The 12,312-nt window shown below is 36.1% G+C and overlaps 1 protein-coding gene across 1 annotated transcript; it reads right to left on the bottom strand.

Moving 5' to 3' along the window:
- Positions 1 to 479: 479 nt before the first annotated feature.
- Positions 480 to 8,227, bottom strand: LOC126971691 (uncharacterized). The gene is made up of 5 exons (XM_050818086.1): positions 8,102 to 8,227; positions 5,944 to 6,067; positions 5,246 to 5,513; positions 3,126 to 3,245; positions 480 to 636 (listed from the first exon to the last, which is right to left on the bottom strand). The coding sequence occupies exons 1-5, from the start codon at positions 8,160 to 8,162 to the stop codon at positions 508 to 510; spliced, it is 702 nt and encodes a 233-aa protein (XP_050674043.1). The 5' UTR covers positions 8,163 to 8,227; the 3' UTR covers positions 480 to 507.
- Positions 8,228 to 12,312: the final 4,085 nt, after the last annotated feature.

The raw sequence follows: 12,312 nt of genomic DNA, 5'->3' as shown, positions 1-12,312 counted from the left end.
TTAACACGACACCGTATCTAACCGATGATAGCGCGGCTCTGCTACCCGACCGTATTGCAATACCGGTCTGTCCTCGCGACGGTCTTATTTTTTTATGTAAATAAGGGTCGAGACGAGCCGGATGTTCAGGTGATGGTAATTGAAACGCCCTGCCCATTATAATGCAGTGCCGGTAAGGATTCTTGAAAGAGCCAAAGATTCTGAGACATAAGATGTTAAGTCTCATTTGGCCAGTAATTTCACTAGCTGCGGCGCCCTTCAGACCGACACAGTAATGCTTACATATTACTGCTTCACGACAGAAATAGGCGCCGTTGGTACCCATAATCTAGCCGGCATCCTGTGCAAAGGAGCCTCCCACTGGTAAAACTTAATTCAGCCGCTTAACACAGCGACTGTGTCGCTAACAATATCATATAATTATTATAATATTATTAGGTTAAATAAAAAATGCTTTATATATAAATAAACTATAAAAATTATTAAAAAAATATTTATTGAATTTCATTACACTATAGGACAATCGTAGCAGAATATTGGTATTTTATGCTCAGTTTTTGCCAACTCAAGGACGGTAGGTGCAAATATTTCAGTAGCCCATCGGTTGAAACTCGAAAATGTGCTGTTCCATTGGAACTGAAATTATAAAATACTTTTACAATATGTTATGTTTTTAAAGTGATAACCCTCACTTCTAGGATTAATACACAAATAAAATTTGAAAAACAAAATTTTATGAACGATGCGGGATTCGAACCCACGATCTCCGGCGTTCCACAACCAGAGAGTTGAACAAAATAAACAGAATTTTATAACGAGGCGGTACTCGAACGGTTAGCTCAGTTGGTTAGAGCACCGGCACGGAACGCCGGAGGTCGTGGGTTCGAAACCCGCATCGTTCATAAAATTTTGTTTTTCAAATTTTATTTGTGTAAAATACTTTTAGTTGTGACTGTGGCATATCAATATTATTTAAAGTGAAAAGAAAACAGTATAGCTAAATGCGTAACACAAAAGCCAATGCAGCGACTGTAAGTAGTTTACACATAAGGGGTTCTAATTGGGTGTTTGACTCAATTTTTTTATTTTTGATCATAAACTAAGTTAAACTTCTATGATCGGCAAGTGCCCCCGCACCGCGGTATGCTATTGATCGGCGCCATTTTGGCGTGGGCGCAGTGTTTATTTTATGTGTAATAATAGATTGCTTATAATTAGGATGATATGAGAGAATATATAACAAAACTATTTAAACAAGCTATAAGATCATGCAAAATAAACTATCTTAGTAACAAAATGAGAGTCAGAACTTGTTCGGGGCGTAGTGTGCTAAACGGCACGGCGCTTTTTTTGAAGGTACCCATGTCGTATCGTCCCGGAAACACCGCACAAGGAAGCTTATTCCACAGCTTCGTAGTACGAGGAAGAAAGCTCCTTGAAAACCGCACTGTGGAGGACCGCCACACATCCAGATGGTGGGGATGATATCGTAACTTGTGGCGTGTCGTGCGAAGGTGGAATTCGGCGACAGGAATCAGGTTAAAAAGCCCAAAAGACACACAGTGAAGCGACGTCTCTACGCAAAGCCAAGTGATCCAGCCGTTCATAGAGCGCTAGGTCCCCGACAATTCGAGCTGCTCTGCGTTGCACGCGGTCAAATGGATCGAGCTGATACTGGGGTGCGCCAGACCAGAGATGACAGCAATACTCCATGTGTGGCCGGACCTGCACTTTGTAGAGCGCTAAAATGTGGGCCGGCTTGAAGTATTACCGTGCTCTATTTATGACGCCCAGTTTCTTTGAAGCCAATTTGGCTTTGCCCTCCAGATGGCCAGGGAATTGGCAATCGCTCGAAATTTCGAGACCCAGTATTCCGATACTAGGCGAGGCTTTAAGGGAAGTGTTTTCGAAGAGCGGTGATACAAATGGAGTTTTCTTTGTGGTAACGGTAATCGGTAATATTAAAATCCTTATTACTTATTTAGATTATTATTTATGAGTGGAAAACCCATGCTGCGTCCTAAGGGTCACAACCGAATAAGGCTGGCACAACCGTGAAAATAAAATCTCCCACTTCAAAACGGACGTGAAATAGCAGCTTTGCCCCTGTGTTTTATTCAGTCTGTGGGCCACCTGGAGGCCTAAGCCAGCCCCTCCCCCCTCTAGATACAAAGGGCAGGACGGAATAAAAATGGACTACTCCAGATTATGTATATGTTTACCAGTGGGAGGCACAGGATGCCAGCTAGATTATAGGTACAACAACGTTGCCTATTTCTGCCGTGAAGCAGTAATGTATAAATAATACTGTGTAATAATAATAATATAATTACTGTGTTTCGGTCTGAAGGGCGCTAGTGAAATTACTGGACAAATGAGACTTAACATCTTATGGCTCAAGGTGACGAGCGCAATTCTAGTGCCGCTCAGAATTTTTGGGGTTTTCAATAATCCTGAGCGGCACTGCATTGTAAGAAGCAGCGCGTATCAATTACAATCAGCTGTATCAGCTCATCTTGTCCCTTATTGTCATAAAAAAATGTAGTCCTAGAGAATCCGTCCCTGGGCGTCCACCTGTACCTAAAAGTGGATTCCCGGGCTGCCCCCCGTATTCAGGAGGGGGCAAACTTGAGGCTCTAACCACCTCCACCACATTCGCTGTGCACTTTTGCAACATCAGGGGACTTCGCTCAAATTTAAGTGTAGTCCACTTCGACCGGAAGACGACGAAGCCGGCCCTGCACTTTATAAACGCGACACAGATATCCTCTCTGGCTGGTATATCTTACCTCCTCTTTTACACTACGGGTTGGCGTATGCGTTTACGTCAGAGAGGATGTCTGTTTTTGAGTAGTTAGAAAATATAATTATAGCGGTCACATCTAATTGCACAATTATCGATGAGGTGATTTATAGACGTAAGCATAGCAAGATGCAGTGTCATTGTCAAATTGAAAGCAAATTTGAGATTTGGCTTTTTTACTATAGATTTTTTCTGGTATAGGTACTAAAACCCAAATATTATTTAAATATGTAATACTCCAGTTAATCAAAGAATATATTATACTAAGTGATTCTACTTTCGAAACTCAAAATAATAAGAATAACTACAAAACAAAACTTACAAGTACACTTATAATTTGCGTCACAGTATTTTCTGGTACAAATTTAACTCCATTTCTGTGAGTGAATAACGTCGTTGACCCCGTGGAAGACAATTCATCAGTGAAAAGATCGCGTATCAACTGAAATATAAAATTGGTTAATACTGTGTAGACCATCATAAGATTATTGATAACAACTGATGAAATTTGAAAATGAAATATGAAAATATATTTACTGACAAAAATTGGATACATAAAAATACAAAATTAGCAGCGCTTTCCGCACATGGCATGCCTATGAATATATTTTGTAGCTTTTCCTCACGTACTCCAAAGCGGCTGGGCCGATATATAGTAGTATCTAGTATATTACAAATGACATCAAAAAGAATTCTAAAGGAATCAATTTTGAGAAAAATTAAAAAAATGTCTTTTATTAATAAAATGTTCAGATAAGCTAGTAGTACTGGTTATTTTTTTTGTGTTTTGGCAATTAAGCTATTTTCACGAGAGTGAAGCGAACTAAGATAAACTCTTAAATAAAAAATATTACGTAAAGATAACGTAAGATAAGGTCGGAATGTTTATTAAGCTATAATTCATAATGACAATTAACAGAAACAGACAAATCGCCGGTTGCAGAAAGCATATTTAATGTTAATGTTACATTATATCACATGCTATTGTAACAAGGAGTTCTTATCCGCATATAAGAACTCATTGTTCTATTGTTGGCCGTCAAGCTAAAGAATAGAATATTCTTTTATAATTTAAAATATTGACGCGGATGAGCGGAAAATCGAATAAGTCAGATTAGATCATGAAGTAAAGTAAGAACGGTTGGTCTTCGGCCTAATATAAACTATAATATGCTGTATTAAGTTATAAAATGAATATAATCCATTGGAGACTAATAGATTGTTTGATTTTATAAGATCCCGCGTGTGACTTAAGCGTTACACTATCTTTGACTGTCAAAATGAAAAAGAAAGTGACGGTATTATATTTAATGAAACATTAACTTTAAGGATGCTTTCTGCAACTGGAGGAAAGAAGTTAAAAAAGTTTAAAATCTAAAATATCTTAAATAAGCAGATTACTCAATATAAATAATAATAATAACTCTATTATGAACAAGGTTAATGATTGAGTTTAAATTAATATACAATTTACAAATTTTATGACCGTGAAGTGTAAGTTGCACGTTTCAGACTCAGGTACGTATTCCAGAATACGTCTAAATGCGTAACACGAGATGTGGGTATGGGATCTTAAATATGCCTTTTTTATTATCTATTATGCTTTTATTGTCGGCTACACACCAGAAATACATTTGTGGTGTTCAAATTTGTAGCGCGCCATTTGACTAGTGACACAAAAGTAGCCTAAACATCTGATCGGATTTGGTACGGCCGTACTATCAGATAGTCCGGTAGGCGTGGGTAGAGGCCTCGCACAATGATAGTTTTAATTTTAGGCAGGCAGGCTCTACTTAATTGCGTCTAGTAGTATTAGTAGTCATTATATCTAACGCTCTAGCTGTGCCCCATAGTTTTGCGGAAATCCGAAGGCTTCTATTAACTTACTAATCTATCTGAGGGCATGGTAGTGCCCCCGCCAAGTCGTGTAAAATCAAGCGACACAGCCGCTCCATCCTTTTCTTGAAGCAGTTCAGACTTTTTTCGACCCCCTATATCTTCGATATGGATAGAATTAGAAGCGTGAATTAAGTAAGTTACTTAAAAGATTTTTAATACTATAATATGGTCACTGTAAGATGATGTTTTGTATGTTTAATACGAACAACTGATGATATTATGGCAGGAAGTTGACAGAAAGCGGTCAAAAGTGATCAATATAAATGGATGAGGTCTTTTACCATGATAACGCTAGACCACACATATAGCCACTCAGAAAAAATTAAGAGAGTTTGTATTGTCACCAACCACCAAATGGCAAAAAGTCGTCGAACAAAATTTTGCTTAAATCGCAAACCTCGCAAAAGAAGTTTAATGTAAAATGCGAAATAACTTTTCTCCCAATCCAATAAATAAAAAAGTTAATCCCATTGAAAAATATGCTACAAACTGTTCGGGTATGTCCGCCGTTTAATACCTAATATAATTAAACGTAATGCTTACTGTAATTGGGAAATGAATCAACGGATGAACGATCACGCCTGTATTGTGAAACTCATCATGATCCATCTTTGCAATGACGTCATAGCCAATGGCTACATCTTGCATCCTCAGTGTACTTCGTAACTCCAGTCTTGTTATATTTGTATTTCTATCATACAGCCAAGCTTGCTGCACAGTGCTTTGTATCAGATCCATACTTTGCATCGACACAACGAAGCCGTTTGTGAATTCAACGGTTCCTCTTACAGTTTTATTCATTACTTCTTCACTACAAAAGATAATAGAACTATTATAGTAGAAAATGTACGAACAAATGTGTTACGAAATTTAAAAGAATTGTTAAAAAACGTTTGTGTGTGAAAGGTTATTATAACCTAAATGATTCTCTTAATTGAGCGAACACCCTCGGGTTCTTTAATTATATTTTTTTATTGTACGATAGTGCATTGTAATCTATATTTTTATAAAAAAATGAATAAAGCCCGCTGAGTTTCTTGCGCCCGTCCTTCTCAGTCATGAGGCACTCCCAGACACAAAAACACAAAACAAAAGTCACTCCCTTTTAATTTTATCTACGATAAATATTTATTATCCTTAAAAACATAGAGTTAAATAATTAGGTATACTCCATTGTGATTGCTTTTAAAATATTTTCGTCGTTTTTCGATTTTTGTGATATCAAGAACATTCATACTTACTCTATATTCATAACAATATCATCTAATTTCAGTTTGCTCCAGTTATATTTCTGGGCAATGTCGACCGTCCGCTGAAGAAGTTCTATTATGTAGCTGGTATGATCTGCAAGTCGTACATTGGTCACTAAAACAAAAAAAAATAACTGACTATTCAGTAATGCAAGGAATACACGCTAATGGCAGGGCGCAGTTATAGGCAACCTGTTTAGCCGAGGGGTTAGCGATCCTACCTACTAAGCTAGAGGTCCCGGGTTCGAATCCCGGTAGGTGCAAGCATTTATATGATGAATGTTACCGATAGATAGATGTTTGTTTCCGAGTCATGGATGTTTAAATGTATTTATGTATGTTTATATGAATTTATGTATGTTTAAGTAAGTATATTGTATTAAATATATCATTGTCTTGTAACCCATAACACAGGCTATATATGCTTAGCTTGGGGCAAGATAATTTGTGTAAAAAGTGTGTCAATATTATTATTATTACAGGAAGCGCGAACGTCACGGACCTACTAGCGCTTGCGATGAACTCCCCGAGTCATGCAGTGCGGAAAATATGTATCGTTTAACAATAGGGAAATTTGTTCAAAAATAAAGTTCCTAATTTTATAATATAATTAGAAAAATATCGTTAAATTGTAACAATCGCTAATCACTCACCAGTCAAACTGTATATACTTAGTCTGGCCATAAATACTGTTACAATTAAAAATAAACAAAACATTACATTTGAATTTGGAATCTGTCATTTTTATATGATTGTTCGTTGAGTTTTCTCATTTTGGCGCCAAAACATTGTACAATATTTTGCGATATAAAAATGGAGTGGGGTGATAAATAGAACCGGATCGCTGTGGTTGCATTAATGCAATTTTTAAAACTCTCCATACGCTTGGTATTTGTAAAATGTTTGTGTAGGTACCGGGCTATTAATAGGTACAATGAGACCTCCTCTGTTTGAGACAGAAAAGTATGTGGCCGTCAACGTAGTGTTCGTACGAAAAAGGTCGTCAAAGCAGTAAGGGAAAGAGTTCGAAGGAATACTGTCCGAAAGTAAAAGATTTTATCTCGGGAAATGGAGATAGCACCTAGCACCATGTCGCTTATTTTAAAAGATGACTTATACTAGCACCATGTCCCTTATTTTAAAAGATGACTTATACAGCCTATAAGAGACGTAATGGTCATTTCTTAACTGATAATTTGAAAAATAATAGGGTGGTAAAATCAAAACAACCACTGAAGCGGTACGCAAAGGCAGATCACAGAGATAATTGAGCATTTTATGTGATAATGAGCATGAATATTTTAACAAACAAAATGACCGTATTTATGCTCAACGCTCTAAGTCGCTTCCCAATTAGTCGACAGAGTGCAACGTGAACTCTATCCGACTATCCGACTATACTGATGGTTTGGTGGAGTATTAGATAAGAAGGAGTGACTGAGCCATACTTTTGTGAAAAAGGTATCAAAAAAGGCACAAATGTATCAAGATACGATTCTCGAGAAGGTATTGAAGCCCCATAAGAACACCAGTTTCAATAACCAAGAATGGCCCTTCCACCTAGATTGGGCGCCGGGTCATAAAGCTCGGTCTCCGCAGTCTATGTTGGAAAGGAACGTTTCGCACTTCGTCAGAGCTGAAGACTGGCCGTCGTCTAGTCCCGATAAGATGATGAATAAGGGATGAGACGAGCAGGACCTTCAGCTGACGGTAATTGATACGCCCTGCTCATTAATACGCAGTGCCGCTCAGGATTATTGGAAAACCCAAACATTCTGAGCGGTACCAAAACTGCGGTAATCAACTTGAGTTAAGTTGTTTAGTCTCATTTGCCCAGAAATTACAGTTCACACATTACTGCTCCACGGCAGAAATAGGCGCCATTGTGGTACCCATAATCTAGCCGGCATTCTGTGCACAGGAGCCTCCCACTGGTATTTGTAGTGGTACTAGCATTTTTATGTTTTTACCATATTCTAGTATTACCCCACTGCATTTTTATATGGCAAAATATTGTATAATGTTCTGGCCGTCGTCTAGTACCGATCTTAATTAACAAAACAGAATTTAACTTCTTAGTAATTATATAAAGAGAACCGTTGGTAAAATAAACTACACGTAACATATTAAATAGATCATTAATACTTACATGTTTGACCAATCACAGACACACAAGATAAAGATAAAATTACAATCAAAAGAAAACGCATTGTGGATGATATTAAGTATTAAATATTTTTGAGCATAAACTAACGATGTATTCTTTCTTCATGACATAACTGCATTAATACATAATTATCTACATTATCTTTTATATGATTATCAATATAATAAAACGATAAACGCACTAATTAAATTGTTTATCTAATTAAAAATTTACTTTGTAACTCTATACGATATTCCAGCGAATGTAGCATTTTTTTTCTTATGAAAATAAGGGATGAGACGAGCAGGACCTTCATCTGATGGTAATTGATACCCATTAATATGCAGTGCCGCACAGGATTATTGAAAAACCCCAAAAATTCTGAGCGGTACTACAACTGCGCTAGTCAACTTAAGTCTCATTTGCCCAGTAATTTCACTAGCTACGGCGCTCTTCATACCGAAACACAGTAATGCTTATGCATTTTTTTTTATGAAAATAAGGGACAAGACGAGCAGGACGTTCAGCTGATGGTAATTGATACGCCCTGCCCATTACAATGCAGTGCCGCTCAGGATTCTTGAAACCCCCAAAAATTCTGAGCGGCACTACAACTGCGCTCGTCACCTTGAGACAAGATGTTAAGTCTCATTTGCCCAGTAATTTCACTAGCTACGGCGCCCTTCAGACCGAAACACAGTAATGCTTACACATTACTGCTCCACGGCAGAAATAAGCGTCGTTGTGGTACCCATAATCTAGCCGGCATTCTGTGCCTAAGAGCTTCCCACTGGTATTTGTGGTAGTAGAATTTTTATATATTTACCATATTTTAGTATTCTCGACATTACTTTAAAAAATATTACCATAATTAAAAATTTTCAATACTATGAAAACGTGGTTTAAGTCGTTACGTTATGAAAAAAGGCTCAATCTCTGCAGCAAACACATATATTCTCGGGCTTTACTGAAATTTTCTGGACAGTTTATTTGTAAAAAAAATAATAATAATAAAAAGCACCCTACTTCAAAAACACTATTCCAAAACAATAGATATAATATGCACTAAAAAGTATAAATATTTTATAGTATATTATAAAGTATAATTGCGTATTTCTATACAGTCTAATAAATTAATCTTATTCTAGTTACAATTATTACTATTTTTCGAATCGGTCGGTCCTTCCGCCGCGACCCGCTCTCGCCTCTCGCCTCCTCACGACTCAAGCACATCTCACCTATGTATGTAGTAACAAACCTATCTTGGATGACACCGAGTCGAAAAAAAAACATACAGACGAATTGAGAGCCTCCTCCTTTTTTGAAGTTGGTTAACGGTCGGTTATGGTAAGTATTTAAAAACAGAATTCTCGGAGAGTAGGTCTAGATTGTGTGATAGTCATTTGGTTTTACATTTTATTAAACTCGGAGCAATAATAGATAGCCTGGAGAGCGCGCATTCAATTGAACATTTTCTAAGTAGTTGCACTAGGAGACAACATAAGGCAATCAACTTCAATTCAAATCCATATGTAGCCATTATTTATTCTAGTAAGGTAGTGCTTGCCACTATAATATCGACAAACTATAGATAGATAAAAATGTGTGAATATAAGCACGAATGAAGAAACATGCTGTCGGGTTAAATTAAAGTAGCTCTTGATCTTAAAATATATTAGCTAGCATTGGGTATATGTATTATTAAACCTTTTATGTAATTTATTTAGAAATACCAACATTTGTTTACATTGATGCGTTATATATTTATAATACAGACTAAATATAAAGTACTTAATGTAACAAACAATTACAGGTATCTACCACATGCTTTAATAATTTTCACAAAGTAAATATTAGTTTAAGAGGAAAAAAACTTATATGCCAACAAGTAATAATGGTTAAATTGATTGGTTTGGTTTTAAATTATTATTATTTAAGATTATTATGTATATTATAATACTGAGAAATATAATTATTATGACTACATTTTATTCAGTAAACTTACATACAAATAATTTACGAACTGTATAGACAGAAGTCGTGAAATTAATATCGATGTAATCGCTATATATGTTTACCATCTTGCACAGCTTAGGAATAGGAGAGTTCGCTCCAAACATACATCTTCGAACCGGTGGAACTAGCGGAATAATTTGCTTCCGGGGATATCTACTAGAGACACGAAAATTAATTTTATTCAGAAGCTGAGGACAGTCAATCTTGTCATTTAAAAGTTTTAATACAAAGATAAGATCGATTAGAGTTCGCCTGTCTTCTAAGGAAGTCATTTTGAAAAATACGAGTCTATTAGCATAGGGAGACAGACATTTTCTTGAAAGTCCGTTCGAATAAAGTAAATGCCAAATAAATCTTTTTTGAATTCGCTCTATTCTTAACATGTGTGTCGCATAGTGAGGTCTCCAAACTACCGATCCATATTCCAATATGCTCCGTACCAATGAGTTGTAAAGTGAAATTTTTAAAAAGTTGTTACGAAATACTTTTATGTTTCTAATTAAAAATCCTAACATTTTAGATGCCCGAGAGGTAACATACTCTATATGGGGAACGAAAGTTAACTTAGCATCAAAAACAATGCCCAGATCTTTAACTTGATTTAACTTATGAATAGAAGTCCCATTAATGCTATAATTGTGCTCTACTTTACTGCTTTTCCGTGAAAAAGTAATAAAGTGGCACTTATCTGAATTTAATAACATACCATTATAATGGCACCATAAAGTAATGCTCTCGATATCTGATTGAAGTCTGGTACAGTCTTCGATTGAATTAATTTCTTTTAATATCTTCAAGTCATCGGCATAGAGATAAGGTTTTGATGATTTTATAGAATTGACGATATCGTTAGTAAAAAAATTTAAAAGTAGGGGCCCTAAATGAGAGCCCTGCGGTACACCAGATGTAATAAATTGAGGAGAGGAATTGAAGCCATTAACCACCACAAAAAAGTAGCGACTAGACAAATATGATCTAAACCATTCCAAAAATATGTTGAATATACCATAAGCTGATAATTTGGCGATCAAGACACTATGACACACTCGATCAAAAGCCTTACTGAAGTCAGTATATACAACGTCGACCTGTTTCTTTGCATCCAGTAATTCGGTTATAGTTTCACAAAAATCTATGTATGGGGACCACCTTGGCTGTTTTCCAATACAACGGAAAGCATCCCGTACTGAGATATTTATTGTAGATAAATGAGAGGGGTACTGCCAACTGCTTAGCACATTCAACCACAAAAATTGAAAGAATTCCATCTGGCCCAGCTCCTTTATGTCTATCCAGTGATTGCAGTTTTTTTTAAATCATATTATCGTCAATCTGTGGCGGCATCAATAACGGACTATTATTCCTGACATTATAGAAATATTCAGAGTTTAGACAGTTATTGTAAGGTTGTCCACTGTTATTTGTATAAATAGAGCCAAAATATGAAGAAAAAAGCCCACAGATAATAAGAATTTAATCTTCTGCAATTTTGCAGCAAAGCTTTAATTTTCGAGACGTTGTGAAGAGTTATCAGCTACATACTGCTTTGAACATTCCCATACCACACACAGATGCACTGTCTCATTTTAAAGGTAAATTCTTGCAAGACTTTCAGAATTATTGGCAACAAGTATTTCAAACAATGGGCAAATGGTTAGCCGACATTAAAAACGAAATCTCTCCTCCCTGGTTTGTTAAAAAGAAAAAATACTTACACAGAAAATTTTACACCACAATTTGTCGGTTACGTCTGGGACATTCTCGTAGTGGTGCTCATTTATTTAGGATCGGTGTTTTAGATTCTCCAACTTGTCAATTCTGTAATTTATCCATCCAAACTCTTGATCACATTTTCTTTGACTGTCCCCAATATAATCTTCAAAGATTTACATTGATAGACTGCCTCTTGGATATTTATAAGAATGCTGAAGACATCCCGCGCTCACTTCAGCAGTTATTGAATACTTATGACTGCTTCGTGCCGCTTTACAAATTTATAGTTTCAACGGTAGGCGAAATTTGAATATACGGCTTGGCTTTTGACACAATCCCTTACACAGACTTAAAACATATTCGTCCATAAATTATTATTAGACTTGTGTTTATAATGTAAATTTTAATGTATAAATGTAAATATTATATTTGTAGTTATACCTTAAATTAGTTTCATATTATCTTATAATTATATTCATCATTAT

This window comes from Leptidea sinapis, chromosome 24 (genome assembly GCF_905404315.1).
Source record: "Leptidea sinapis chromosome 24, ilLepSina1.1, whole genome shotgun sequence".
NCBI classification, from domain to species: domain Eukaryota; kingdom Metazoa; phylum Arthropoda; class Insecta; order Lepidoptera; family Pieridae; genus Leptidea; species Leptidea sinapis.
Note: the sequence above shows the minus strand (reverse complement) of the source record. Positions and strands in the feature narration are given on the sequence as shown.